Source organism: Peromyscus californicus, unplaced genomic scaffold (assembly GCF_007827085.1).
Source record: "Peromyscus californicus insignis strain IS unplaced genomic scaffold, ASM782708v3 Scaffold_21__1_contigs__length_65335640, whole genome shotgun sequence".
In the NCBI taxonomy this organism is placed as follows: Eukaryota; Metazoa; Chordata; class Mammalia; order Rodentia; family Cricetidae; genus Peromyscus; species Peromyscus californicus.
Genome location: NW_026294514.1, coordinates 23,089,106 through 23,104,698, shown reverse-complemented (window position 1 = coordinate 23,104,698; position 15,593 = coordinate 23,089,106). Strand labels below are relative to the sequence as shown.

At 40.2% G+C, this 15,593-nt stretch overlaps 1 protein-coding gene across 12 annotated transcripts in view; it reads right to left on the bottom strand.

Annotated features, from left to right (window-relative positions):
• The window catches only part of Spag16 (sperm associated antigen 16), an 830,413-nt gene that overhangs the window by 801,585 nt on the left and 13,235 nt on the right, over nucleotides 1–15,593 (bottom strand). For all 12 annotated transcript variants that reach the window (XR_008220862.1, XR_008220861.1, XR_008220860.1 and 9 more), the window contains exons 2-4: nucleotides 15,392–15,438; nucleotides 14,240–14,335; nucleotides 666–784 (exon numbers count right to left, since the gene is read on the bottom strand). Coding sequence is in view for 9 of the 12 variants with exons in the window: in XM_052749769.1 (XP_052605729.1) it covers nucleotides 666–784; nucleotides 14,240–14,335; nucleotides 15,392–15,438 (262 nt within the window). In the remaining 3 variants the exon portion in view is untranslated. The remainder of the gene's footprint in view (nucleotides 1–665; nucleotides 785–14,239; nucleotides 14,336–15,391; nucleotides 15,439–15,593) is intronic.

Sequence of the window (15,593 nt, the reverse complement as noted above, 5' to 3'; positions counted from 1 at the left end):
ACTAAGAGGAAAATATTTCAAAAAATAACATTTTGCTATATGACTCCAGAGGACATTTCATCCCCTTGATCATTTGAAAAGAAGCTAAATTTGAATACTGAAAAGGCTGTTGACTAAAGTTTTGTTGGGAAGGAGTCCCCTGACACTTTGTCTGTATTATAGTTTCAACATAGAGACTGGAATGGTTTATCCCATACATGTAAGTTCACACTGATAGTGTTAACTGTAAATTGACAGAACCTACAGACACCGGGAAGGTGGGCCTCTAAACATCTTTTGTGGGATTGTTTTGATTTTGTTAGAGATGGAAAGATCCCTCTTAATGATGGACAGGACCATTACCTGGGCATGGGACCCTGGACTGTATACAATGGAGACAATGAGCTGAGCACAAGCATGCATTCACTGGCCTCTGTTTCCTGACTGCAGATTCAGAGTGAACAGCTGCCTCGGGGTCCCCACCATAACAACTGTAAAAACCATGACATAACATGAAGTGACCCCCAAATACACCTTTTCTTCCTTTAGTTGCCTTTGTATTTTATCACAACAACAGCAAAAGAAACCAGAGTACTTATTATTGCAAAGTCCTTTAAGAAAGTTCAATTTACACAAGTAAATGTGCTAATATTACTAGAGAACTACCCAGCCATATAATGATTTACCATTCAGCCTGAAAGCAGTTCAGCGTTCTGGTCATTTCCATTCTGATCAGGAAATTACAGAGAAAGTCTTCTATGGCTTCATGTACTACCTGCCTTGAAGGAAGAACTGTTTTCTGCTCCTGAAATTTAAATGCACAATTATTTATTCTGTAAACATCAAGATTTTGATTAAGGGAACAGGTAAACTGTTCACTTACTCATTTTGTAGTAACTTTTTCTTAAATACTATGTATCAGGGTCTATTTAATGATGAGAAATAAAGCACTGATAAAACAAAACATTTCTATTCCCAATGTAATAGCTAAGTGGATAGACACAAAATATGGATAACTAGTTTTGTGTGTGTGCGCCCATGCACAGGCATGTGTGTATCCCACACACTCTGACAAATAGTAGTATGTATCTAGGACTATAAGGGCAGAGTCTCAAAGATAGGGAAATCCCCGTGTGTGTAGAGTAGTGTAACTATACAAAAACTGTCATAGAGGAAGGTTTCACTGAAATAGTGGGATTTGGGCCATAATCACAAAGATGCAAACCCAAATGTTGAAATGATGAAAGATCAAAAGAATTCATCTAAGTTATCGAAGGATCAAAATCAAAAATCTCAAAAAAATGTTCTGTGAAAAAAAGATCTTAAGTATATTTAAAAGGCATCTGACTCACTTGTTTACATTTTTAAAAGGAGACTTATTTATGAAACATAAAATATATAACACTTCAGAGGCCAATTTATTCAACAAAGTAGGCAATATTATATATTATATAATATAAAATTTTAGATATAATAATGGCAGTTGTGAGTATTCATTATGAACAGACAAAGCATATTAATCAGGAAACAGGTCAGTACAAAAGGCACTGATGTGTCTCACTCTGAGGAGTCAGATGAGCTGAGCTTTACAATTGAAGTCATCTGAATTACAAACTTTAACCCCTTATGGTTTTTAAAAACATCTGTAAAAGACAAATTGAGTCACCAACACATCATATGATCAACTACAGAGCTGAGACCTCAAGAAATGTTACAATCACTGATGCAGACCTACAAAAGGACATCCTTTCATTTACTGGGTGTGTTAATATTTTGTTTATGCTCTAACAAATAAGGCTTGCCTGGAGATCAGAGTGCAGAGCTAGCCATTAGTTAAGCAGAGGCCAGGCCATGGTGGCACACACCTATTGGTGAAATTATTAAGGTCACTCCACGTAGTTAAAAGGAGATTTATTTAATGGCATAACTTACAAATTAAGGGATAGGTAGGTCGCGGGGTCTGGGGAAGGTGTATCACAGTCCAGTGGTGTTCTCTGGAGCTCTGCTTGGTCCACCTCCACTATCCAGGCTCCCGGCACCGCCCGCGCACCCGTGGATCCAGATCTCGGGTCCCCAGGCGCCTCCCTTGGCCCCGCCTTGTAGGCGTGACAGTTGCCGAAGTCTCAATGGGGGTTGGAACTTCCAGAACAAAGCTGGAATGGCTACCCACTACATCTCCCCCTTTTTGTCTAAATAAGAAAGTTCTAACCTAATACAAGACTATATACAAAGGAATGGTTATCAAATATTGTCCAAGAATAATGAGGGATAATGACCTAGATAAGATGGAACTACAACCAATGCAAACAATATCAAGCAAGAAACACATACTAAAATCCAGAGAAGTATAGAGCATAGGTAAATGGCATGTTACAAAGATCATTCCAAAAGGTGTCCTATCCTAAAGAACCTGAATCTAATACTTAATATGTTCTATCTACTAAGTTGTAACTATAACTGCTAGTCTTCAATCCCATCAAAGACCTGAGAAGGAATATAATGGTACCTGAGAAATGGTAGATGGATGCAAGCAAGTAGACTGAGACAGCTGGCAGCCTGGACAGTCACCTAATGTTTCTCAGCATTGTTGGTGCATTCAAATTGGCTACAGGCCAACAGCCACAGCGCCAGCGCCATTTCAGGCTTAGAAGGCTGCAGTTTAAAGCAATAGGCTCAAGGTAATATAAAAAATAAGTCAAGCAACAAATGGCGTCCAACGTGGTGGCAAGAGTTTCCACCTAAAAACTGAGAAAAAAGATTCTAAAATGGAGCTAAAAATAGCTTCATAATTGTCTCTCTCAAATGAGCGGCAGCTGCCAGTTTGAGCTAGTGGCGGGTTCCTGGTGTGTATGCTCAACCTGCCGTATGGCAGGAATGAGGCCTCTGCAAGTGGCACATTAAGCTGTATGGTGGATTTAGCCTTTGCTAGTACAAAACCAAAAAAAGAGGTTTCTGGGCTACACGCTGCTTGGATAAAGGCATAGACCCAGGATAGCTCCCAGAGCTGGCAGAAGGCGTACCACCGCCATGTTGGGAAGCTGAGGTGGGCGGAGCCAGCAGCCACAGCTGCTGCAGCTTAAAGCAATAGATTCACAATAAGACAGATTCAGATGTAATAGTTTAAAATGTGTGTGAAATATACGTAGGCTTGAAAGAGACAAAAAAGGTGATATATAGTTATATAAACAAATACATAGTTTAAAAAAATAAAGTCTTTAAAGAGACAGTAAAATTAATATAAAAATAAGCCACGTAAAGATAAATATTACACAGAGAATCTGGATTGTGCTGTCTTTGAGACTTTTAACTTCAGAAAAACATTTGATTGTAAAAGCTGTTCAGTTATGTCAAAATGTATATTTTAAAGGTACCTTGACTTCAAAATCTGGATATAAGGATATGTTGCTTTGGAAAGGAGACTCTGCTTTTGTTCCCACAGAAAGCCAAAGGCTATGGATTTGTTCCAGATTAAGATACATCAGGTTTGACCAGCCAAGACCCCCTAAAAGGTCTCCGATGACACCATGGCCCAGATGATCCAACATCCAGAATGGTTTGAAGGCATCTGTCTCAGACGATACAGCCTCATGGACTATTCCATAATTCTAAAATTTTCTTTGTTTCCCCACAAGATACAGTGCCCCCCTCCAGCAGGAAGTAGTAAGAAAAGCTACGCCCAAATTCCCAAATTATATGTAATTTTACTTTGTTAAGGTTAAAACCTTCCTTTTTGAAAAAAAAAGGGGGAAGTGCTGTGGAATGTTCTGTATGGCAAATGTGTTGCTAATTAGTCAATAAATAAAACACTGATTGGCCATTGGCTAGACAGGAAGTGTAGGTGGGACAAGGAGGAGAATAAAGCTGGGAAGTGGAAGGCTGAGTCAGAGACACTGCCAGCCGCCATGATGAGAAACAGCATGTGAAGATGCTGGTAAGCCATGAGCTATGTGGCAAGGTATAGATTTATAGAAATGGGTTAATTTAAGCTGTAAGAACAGTTAGCAAGAAGCCTGCCATGGCCATACAGTTTGTAACCAATATAAGTCTCTGTGTTTACTTGGTCGGGTCTGAGCGGCTGTGGGACTGGCAGGTGAGAGAGATTTGTCCTGACTGTGGGCCAGGCAGGAAAACTCGAGCTACACACACCTTTAATCCCAGCACTTGGGATCTCATGCCTTTGATCCCAGTATTTGGGAGGAGGAAACAGGAAGTGATATGGCTGGGCGGAGGGAGGAATATAAGATGGACAGAGACAGGTGGGTCCCCCCTTCCAGTCTGAGGATTCCTAGAGATAAGTCTTTCTAGTGACTGACTGCTCCGCTTCTCTGATCTTTCAGCTTTCACCCCATATCTGACTCTGGGTTTTTATTATTAAAACCAGTTAGAATTCATGTTACAACTGAAATGGTTTTGGAGTTCTGTGTACACGCACAGGTTCACGTTCAAAATATCAATGTTTGTTTTTGGGTTTTTTTGGTTTTTTTTTTTTTTTTTTTTTTTTTGGTTTTTCAAGACAGGGTTTCTCTGTGTAGCTTTGCACCTTTCCTGGAACTCACTTGGTAGCCCAGGCTGGCCTCGAACTCACAGAGATCCGCCTGGCTCTGCCTCCCGAGTGCTGGGATTAAAGGCGTGTGCCACCACCACCCGGCCAAAATATCAATGTTATAACACGTTTTTACAGAGTCTGATTTTAAAAAAAAATGCATAAATGAATTAGCCTTCTAAAAGATTTTACACAATTTATACCTCCTGTAGTGGAAATTGGGTGAAAATGAGATACATTGAAGAGTGAATTGTAAAATATAATAACAATTAAAATTGTGAAATGAAAAGACTAGTAAGAAACTTCAAGATATAAAAAGGATTATTAGAAAAGTAGATTGTGGGCAATGATAACTATTCCGACTGTTAGAGTGACCACACATATGCAAACATTAACTGTATTTTGAGAACTTGCATTACTGTAATTATCTGCTCTCTCTCTCAGGGCATGACTCCCCGAGAACACATTCACATTCTTCTTCTGTATGGCTTTGCTCTTTTTGCATTTTTTCTATAATTCATTGTGTTCCAAGATGAATATCCCCTACTCCATTTTTGCATCTACTAAACAATGTTTCCCTGCTGTGGTGGACACTAGGAATCCATTCGGTATGCACACACATCCAAACCACAAACCCAGCAGAAACATGACTAATGGTGGACAGTAACACCACTGTGTCTTCAAGTAGTGCTATTCACATGACTATTTTCAAACCAAGCAGTAAGTTGGCTGGCTTCTTTGGGCATATATACCTAGAATTTCATCATCAGGAAGGAATGCCAATGCAAACAAATGGCCCATTTTTAAATGAAAGTTTTCTTGTACCATATCATGTAGCCAACCTACCCCTCTAACATTTCTGGAAACATGCTGGGCTGAACAGGAAAAAACAAACATACACCACTGGTTACTTCCTACAGTTTGTTCTTAGAGGCCTTGGTTGCACAAAATGATCACTTGGTGACTGATTTTGAATCCATTTTATTCTGCAAAGTCCACCAATCTACAAATAATAATTTATAAAATGCTTCACTTTCTCCAGTTACTAATACAGAAATAAGTAGATGTGTTCTAGAATTTTAGAGTACAGCAGGAGCATGTAGTTGACTTAAAAATAAAAATAAAAACTTGAAAAGTAGTAACAGTTGATTTTTTTCTTTAAAAAAATTTTATTCATTTTATATACTAACCACAGATCCCCCTCTCATCCCTCCTTCCACTTCTCCCACCCCTGCCTATCTCCCCCGACCTATCTATCCCTCATCCCCTCCTCCAAAAGGTTAATTTCTCCCATGGGGGAGTCAGCAAAGCCTGGTATGTTCAGTTGAGGCAAGACCTAGCCCCTCCCCCTGCATCAAGTGTGAGCAAGGTGTCCCATCATAGGTAATGGGATCCAGAAAGCCAGCTCATGCACCAGAGATGGATTCTGATCCCACTGCCAGTGGCCCCTCAAACAGACCCAGCTACACAACTGTCTTCCATATGCAGAGGGCCCTGTCCTGTCCCGTGCAGATTCCACAGCTTTCATTCTAAAGTTTGTGAGTTCCTATGAGCTTGGTTCAGTTGTCTCTGTAGATTTCCCCATCATGATCTTGACCCCCCCTTGCTCATAGAAACCCTCTTCCCTCTCTTCATCTGGACTCCTGGAGCTCAGACTGGTGCTTGGTTGTGGATCTCTGCATCTGCCAATTGACAGTTAGGGTATTCACTAAACTAATTAGCAGGGTAGGCCAGTTCAGGCACCCTCTCCACTGCTGCTAGCAGTCTAAGCTGGGGTCATCCTTATGGATTCCTGGGCATTTCCCTAGCACCAGGTTTCTCCCTTACACCATAATGTCTCCCTCTATCAAGATATCTCTTTCATTGCTCTCCCACTCCATCCCTCCCCCAGCTCAACCGTCTCATTTCCTCATGTTCTCATCCCCTTCCCCTCCTCTCTGTTGTCCTGCCTCATCCCCAGTTTACTTATGGAGATCCCGTTTCCCTTTCCCAAGAAGATCTGTACATCCCTCTTAGGGTCCTCGTTTCCTAACTTCTCTGGAGCTATGGGTTGCAGTCTGATTATCCTTTGCTTTACATCTAGTATCCACTTATGAGTAAGTACATACCATGTTTGTCTTTCTGAGTCTGGGTTACCTCACTCAGGATGATATTTTCTAGTTCCATTCATTTGCCTGCAAATTTCATGATGTCATTGTTTTTTTATACCTGAGTAATACTCCATTGTGTTCACATACATTTTCTTGATTCATTCTTGGGTTGAGGGGCATCTAGGTTGCTTCCAGGTTCTGGCTATTACGAATAGTGCTGCTATGAACATAGTTGAGCAAGTGTTCTTGTGGTATGATTGAGCATCCCATGGGTATATGCCCAAGAGTGGCATCATTGGGTCTTGAGGTAGATTGATTCCAAATTTTCTGAGAAGTCGCCATACTGATTTTCAGAGTGGCTGTGCAAGTTTGCACTCTGACTGGCAGTGGAGGAGTGTTCTCGTTCCGCATCCTCTCCAACATAAGCTGTCATCAGTGTTTCTGATCTTAGACATTCTGACAGGTGTAAAATGGTATCTCAGAGTCATTTTCACTTGCATTTCCCTGAGTTCTTAAAGTATAATCCACCAACCAGGGTGAAGCGTGCACTAGTTCTTCCTCCTTTAGCAGTTAATCATCATTCACCTTCCTCAGTGGTCAAATCCTCTACAAGAATAGCTCACCATTCGATGTGCCTTGTACTGCTGGATGAATTTCCATGACCACAAGCAGCTTCTATTCAGAAGGCTGCTAAGCCTGCCAGACTTGCCTTTTCTGATTAAGAGAGCTTTTTGAAGAAAGCGTGGGGTAATATACGAAGGGATAAAATTAGTACATGATTAATTAACTGAGCAACTGTGTTGGCTAGTTTTTATGTCAACCTGACACAGGCTAGGGTCATTTGGGAAGAGAGAACATCAATTGAGAAAAATTCCCTGCCGGACTGGCCAGGGGGCAGGCCTGCTGGAGCATTTCCTTGATTAATGATTGGTTGTGGGTAAGCTCAAATCAAAGGAGGTGGTGCCACTCCTGGGTGGGTGGTCCTAGATAGTTTAAGAAAGCAGGTTGAGCAAGCCATTAAAGCGACCCTGTAAGCAGCACTCCTCCATGGCCTCTGCCTCAACTCCTACCTCCTGGTTCCTGTCTTGAGTCATTGTCTTGATCTTCCTAGATGATGGGATACAAGCTGTTGGACAAAATAAGCCTTTTCCACCCTAAGTTTCTTTTGGTCATCAAGTTTTAACACCGCAGTAGAAACCCTGGATAAAACAGAAAATGGCACTAGGAAAAGGGGATGGCTATGACAAAACAGACGAATTGTGGAGATCGTGGTGGCATTTTGACTCTGGGCTAGAAAAGCCACTGAGTACTCAGAGCTCACTGTGGGTAGTGCCACCCCTGGGCTGGTGTTCCTGGATGCTACAAGAAAGTGGGCTGAGCAAGCCAGTGAGCAGCATTCATTCCTCCAGAGCCTCTGCATCAGCTCTTGTCTCTAGGTTCCTGGACTGTGTTTGAGTTCTTACTCTGACTTCCCTCAGTTATGGACTGTGTTGTAGAACTGTAAGCTAAAATAAATTTCCTTCCCAATTTGTTTTTTGCCAGTGTTTTATCACAGCAAAAGAAGTAACGCAGCAAATATCCTTTGAATAACCAAAAATTCACTAATTCCATTCTCAGAATTTAGCTCTCCATCCCTCTTATACAGCCCTTTTCCTAACAGAAATTGTGGTTTTAGGGATTTGAATTTTCAAAATTTCAACAGTCAGGACTGCATCCTTCCAAACTGTGATTAACACTGGATTCAGGCGTATCTGAACACAATCCTAGATCAGAGCCAGACACAGCATCAGCAACCACAAAGGTGCTGAGGCAAGAGTAAGATTAGGTCTTCTGAAGGACTATAAGGAAGTAAACTCTCCCTTTCAACACAATATAGCAAACTAAAAAGTGAAGGAAAAAGAAACAAAGAGATACGTTGATTCTTTCAAATATTATTAAATAACGTAACGATTTTGGTACCTTGTGTTTTAGAAAGACTACAGCAGGAACAAGGTATGATGAAAAGAGCATGTACCATGATTCCATCATAATGGAGCATCACCATGGCCATTTGTCATCATGCTGTCCATGATGACTTTAACACCGCATGGGACATCGGAGTAGTTGCTACCAATACTTAAGGTATTCAAGACCTGCCATTTTAATTATCTTGACAGAACAAATTTTAGATACCTAGATGAGAAATATGGAGATATTTAAGCAAATAACAAATAAAATTAGATAAAAAGCACATGAAACTGCATTGGGTAGTGTGATTACTAATCTTGACAGTCAACTTGGTTAGAATGAAAAGGGTCTGGAGTTAGCAAAGCACACCTCTGGTTATATCTGGGAGGCTGTTTCCAGAAACAGTAAGATCATGAGGTCTCTGGCCTGATAAATGGTTTAATTCATTGACAGAATAAACCCTGAGTAGTTGTTGGGAGGAGGTGGTACTTTGGAAGCCAGGACCTGAATTGAGAACAGAGGTCACCAGCAGCAGGACTTGGAGAGCTCTGTCTTTGCCTGTCTCCTTGCAACTATGGCTCCCCTCTGCTTCCTTCCCACCATAACATGAGCTACTTCAGCATGCCTCCCTCCATGTTTGCTGACACCTCTAGAATGCTAAGTGAAAGAATGTTTTCCCACTTAAGTTATTTGCATCAAGCATTCTGTCACAGTGAGAAGAAAGCGAACACTGTAAATATACCATTGTCTTTCAAGTCATTAACCAGAAATTATTCATTTATTTTCTAATTATTGGGAAAGGAGGCCTACAAAAACTCAGCAATAGATTTATTCCCTACTTCTCTTTCTTAGCTGGAAATATTACATAGAATGCACAGGATATTTATTGCTATGGATGATTGATTGATAAATAAAACACTGAATGGCCAGTAGCCAGGCAGGAAGTATAGGTGGGACTAGCAGAGAGGAGAATTGAGAGAACAGGAAGGCGGAGAAGAGGAGACGCCAGCTGCCGTTCAGGGAGCATCATGTAAAGGCAGCAGGTAAAGCCACAGAACACGTGGCAACATATAGATTAACAGACATGGGCTGAGTATAAGAGTAAGAGCTGGGGCTGGAGAGATGGCTCAGTGGTTAAGAGCACTGACTGTTCTTCCAGAGGTCCTGAGTTCAACTCCCAGCAACCACATGGTGGCTCTCAACCATCTCTGGCGCTTATAAGAAATAGCTAAAAAAAAAAAAAAAAAGAGTAAGAGCTAGACAATGGTAGGTCTGAGCTAATGGCCGAGCAGTTTAAATAACATAAGCGTCTGTATGTTTATTTTATAAGTGGGCTTTGGTACTGCCGGGGCTTGGCAGGGCCCGGAGAGAAAAACTCTAGCTACAATTTATAGAGAAATACATCCAGGAAAAAAGGATCTTCATAGCTCTAAAAAGTCCCTTTCAAAAGTCCTGTGCAAAACTGAACATGGGTGCTCGTTCCTACCAGTTGCTTTGACATTTTTAAACAGTGAAAAATTGAGGTAAAATCTGAAACCCACAAAATATCCTGACAGGGATTATAGATACGGCTGAAAGGGGTACTTGCCGCTCTACCAGAGGACCCAAGTTCAATTCCCAATATCCATGTGGGGTGACTCACAACTCCCTGTAACTCCAGCTGCAAGGAATCCATGCCTTCTTCTGGCATCTACAGGTTCCTGCACTCATGTGTACATACCCACACAGACATATGCACATATACATAATTAAAAATAAATCATTTAAAAATTGTTAGAAATGTACAGTTTAAATGATTGAGTTGGAAACCAATTATTTGGACTGTCCTTCCTAAAACTATTTTTCAACATTATATAACAATGTCTGGCTCTCCATAATTAATGTCATTGGAGATGCAGAAGGAGCTAAGGATAGTGTGATTGGGGCCATGTTGTTGTGGTATAATATTTACTAGAACAGAAAAACTGTATAATTGCTAGATAAGGGCTCAATGTTATCTCTAAAAATAACCATTCATTATGTAATAATAAATGCTTTATTCACCTTTTTATTCGATAAATGTGAAAAGTTATTTTTATATGAGATGAATGAGAGAATTGGGAAAACTGGAAGAAGAGGAATAGAAAAGCAGCCTAGAGGGACGGCAGTATCTGTAGTTTCTGAAAATGCCTATGAGGCTACAACAGAGTGTGTGCATGCATGGCTCAAAGCTCTGGGAGGTTTACAGATTGCTAAATTATCAAAAATAATCTACTCACGTGGGCCCAAAAGCCTATTGAAAACAAAAGTAGATTTAGATGTGCTTGGAAAACTAGCCTGAAGCACACCAAAAGTCAAAGGTAGTTGGAAGGCTAGAGAAACTGAAGATTCAAAAAGATAAGAAGTACAGGCCTACCCATGGCCTGGGTGGGCAGGAAGCCAGCAGGCCTCGGGGGGACTGGGCAGGTGCCACTAAGATGATCAGGTATGTGGTGGAGAAATGGGGGAGAAGGGGACAGGGGCCTGAGCTGTGGAGAGAGATGGAACAGAAGACTGAGACAGGGCAACAGTGAGGGATAGGCTGATATGGGGACCTACACTGACACCTGGTGCCATGTGACTTCTGGCCTGCACTGCTCCCAAGAGCCATGTCTGAGTTTGTGGCCAGGGTCTGTGTTGATGTCCACGAACTGTGTTACCACCAAGGGCCATATGGATGCCCAAGGTCTGGGCCACCACCTGAGACCATGTTGATGTCTGAGGGCCATGCTGCCACCAGGGACAAACTAATCCAAGTATTGCCACCCAAGGCCATGGTGATGTCCAGGCCCAAGCTGTGGCCAAAGGCCATGTGTGGGTCCATGGTTCAACTGCAGCCAGGGTCTGTGATGATATCTGTGCCTGTGTTACCACCAGGGGCCATGGGATAGCTGGCCCCAGTGGCCTGGGCACAGAAGAATTGGTCCTGTCTCTCTTAAGGCTACTGGCTACTTAAGAGGGAGATATGTCTCCCTCTGCTCTCAGGAGAGCTGGACCCAACTCTCAATGGCCCTGGTAGAACTGTTCCCCCAACCGCGGCCGCCACAACTGTAGAGCTTGCTCCTGCATGAGGGAGAGCTGGCCCTGACCCTCATCTGAGTGGGCGGTCCTGATGGACGCTCAGACTGACCAACCTAGCTACCAGGCCAACATCTAGGGCTTGAGTTGGCCCACCCCAACATCTACACCATGCAGGACCTCCTGGAGCTCATGAAGGGACTGGTCCTATAGAACCCTAGCTGCAGGATATCCATGACTTTGGGCAATAGCAGGATATTCAAGAGAAGTTTCGATGAGAATCCAGTATTGATGGTGTGCCAAAAGCCAGAGGCGTTGAACCAGAGCAACTATTCAGTGCACTGAACATTTCTAAGTAAAACTGTTTGAACAAAAGGGTATACTGAGTGACACACAGCTCCCAAGGCCACTCCAACAAAAGAATATGTGATGGCAAGATAGGAAAGACAGAGGAGCAAAATGTTTGTTTGTTTGTGTGTTTATTCTTGGGGAGGATACAAGGGTGGAGGGTTGACGTGGAAAAGCTGGGAAATCATTGTGATTGGGGTGCATGATGTGAAATTCTCAAAGAATCAATTTTAAAAATGTTAAAAAAATAAAGATAAGAGACAAACTTCAATTTTCATTTGGAAACATTTTTAGAGAGAAAATGGAGGAAACTCCTGAGAGACTGTTTATGTGAGTTATAACAAGAGTTATCATATGAGAAATTGAAATCTGAAATATTTACTTAATTGTCTTAAAATAATTACAATGAAACTGTTTTATAGTGTAGCCTAGGTTGGCCTCTAACTCATGATCCTTCTGCCTCGGCCTCTTCAGCATGTGGTGGTGGTGGGGGAGTGTTCAAGATAGGGAGACACTATATAGCTCTGGCTGTCCTGGAACTCACTTTGTAGACCAGGCTGGCCTCAAACTTACAGAGATCTGCCTGCCTCTGCCTCCCGAGTATTGGGATTAAAGGCATGTACCATCATGCCCAGCCAACAACAAAAACTGTATATACTACCATATATATCTTATGAAAAGTAAATACCCTTTCCAAAACAGAATTTAAGAAATGAGTGAGAAGAGTGGTATTGTCTGAGCTCCCTTACACACGGCAACTGAGAAGCAGCACTGTGGCTTGGGTTAGTCATCAATCAGATGGCGCAAAAAATACAGAAACATTCTCCAAAAAAATGACTTTATTCTACTGAATGTTTTATAGACGGAGGAAAAGTAAGGAGAAAATGAACCCAAAATGTCAGAAATGTAACTCTCATTTTATTTTAATCTTTCAAAATCAAACTTCTAATTTGATAAAAATTGAGTTCATTATAGATACGTTAGCACTGCAAAAGATAGTAAAATAAAGAAAAATCAAACTATAATTTGCAAAAACTATAATAATATACTTATGTAAACCTTTCCTTTTATAAAATTATATAATGACCATCTCCAAGGAATACACACAAATACATGTGTTCATACCTACATATACCCACAGACACACATATGTCACTACCTATTTATGTTAACATCTGGAAAAGATTGTAGTATGAAATATAACTAAATTAGATCAATAACATTACCTATTTTTCCATGCATTCAAGAATCACTTTAAATATAATATACATACATTTTAGTCAGAATTCAAACCATGGTATCTATTAACAAAATGATAAATTAAGAGTGAAAGTGATCAGTGAATAAATGTGCCTTTTTACTTTATCCAAAAGGCTGCATTTTAAATTTTTCCCTATAAATTATAGCATTGAGATATCCAACAGACTAATAGGACTATGTAGGAGAAACTACTTTGTGTCTTCCTAGAAGGAACTTATCTACTGACTTTTTTACAAAATACACTTGGTTATGAGCTAGATCACTGCACTCAACAGAATCTAATCAATTGTGGACTCATGAAATCTTTTCAGTTCTTTTTCAATTGTTAGTATATAGGTGATTGGAGAATTGAATAGCTTCCTAGACAAAAGTCTACTAAATGTAGAGAGACTGCAATAGAGTATAAGAAGAGCAAAGTCTAACAGACCATCTTGCACTGAAGAAGCCAAGCTTGCAAATAAAGAAAAACATCCTTTGAAATTAATGTTAGGGTGTGATTATAAATATTTTAACTGCAATAAATTATGGTCAATTTTTTAATATTCTTTTCAATGTTATAGAGATGTCAAGAGTCTTATTTACTTTAATTCATATGATAGCCACATATAATTTCTTATCTTATTCTTAACAAAACTGGTTCATGTTCCAGAGAAGAAAGTGTCATGAAATGGTAAGCATTCCATGTAGGCTGGATGCTTCCAGGAAAACAAAGATACAAAACCCTTATAAAGTCTACTACATAATCTGTAGTTGACCCATTCAACAACAGTGTTGAATAATTTTGGTTTAATTCTGATTGGATTAATCAGTTCTCAGGGAAGGTATCATCTGTTGGAAAGAAGAGTAGACATTGTCTGGAGAATGATGTTGCAAAAAATAAACAAAGCCTACTTTAAGTGTTTTGTGAAAATTAATCAAAGTGAAACAATATAGATTATAGTGTTCTGTTTCATAATTTGGTTACATTACTTCCAAGGCTTCATATAAAAAGTATTCCTGTTACACTACAAGCTAGAGTTGTGTTCAAAAGTCTCACCAGAATCTGAACGTCTGTAGCCTGCTCTTGAACCATGTGAATTGCTTTGGCCAGATCTTCTTCTCCTTCTGGAATACTGAAATTGTCATCTGGTATCTAGACAAGGGCAGGAAGAATGGGCAGAAATGTCAAGTACCACACAGACATCCCTGCTTATAATAAGGATACATTCTCAGACATGATGCAGATATTTCAAACTGTGGTTAGTTCCCAACCTTACATATGCTACTGTTCCCATATAAGCATGCAATAAAGTTTAATTTATCAAATGGGCACAATAAGAGACTAGTAATAATGATAATAGTAACATAACAATCATAACAACAGACTACAATAAAGTCATTTAAAACTTACTCTTTATTTATGGGGTTTTCAAGACCAATTTTTGGACTATAGTTGACAATGGGTAACTAAGCCAGAAATAGGGTACAATAATGGGCAGGTCTCACACGGTCTCTTGCACTGAGGAAGTAAATTATACAACTAAATAAAAAGTATTATTTTTAATTAATGCTGATATGGAAACACAAGGGGACACATCTACATGTCACTTCAGAAGATTTCTTCCTAAATAATGCTTCCAAGAAATATACTCCACATAGGACACTGTATGCTTCTAAAGATGACCTAAGTCTGTGTACTAGCAAGCTTCTTGCCTGTCAAGGTCACAGGCCAGGCTCACTTCCACAATTTCGTTCAGTTTCTGACATCTAAAAGTGACTTTACATCCAAGTCTCAGAAGCAATGAATTAAAGGAAATTTCTGAGACAGGAGCATGTTTTCCAGAACTAAAATTAGGATAGAAGAAAGCAGAAGCCTGACCTCCAACTGGTGCTGGCAATCGAGAATCCCTGTCAAAAGCAAACTGGACAGTGGGAAAAGGTTCCATATAGGAATGATCATCTATGAGGCCACAGACAAGGGATGTGACAGGATTGAACCTAAATGGTGAGGGGGGACCAGAACAGGCAGATGTCCCACCCAGTGTGTTTAAACAGCATTCCCCAACTAACTCACAATCAGCCAATAGTTAACTTCTGTTCCACACATAGTTCATCTTAAATAAAGCCCTTATATGTTCCAGAAAATAAGACAAACCATTCATATGAATGACCACAGTGAACTCACTGAGATGTAAAATTAACAAGTTACCTCTTCATATTCACAGTCATCTTCAGAAGCATCAGTTATGGTGACCTCTGAGTATTTTGTCAAGTTTAAATGCAAAAAAAAAGTGGAATAATGTTATTATACTAAAGTTACTTGACCTCAATTACAGTATTGGATCTAATTACCTCAATATGAAATTTATAAATACACATATTTTAATTTTCAACCTGTTTTCTCCATATAG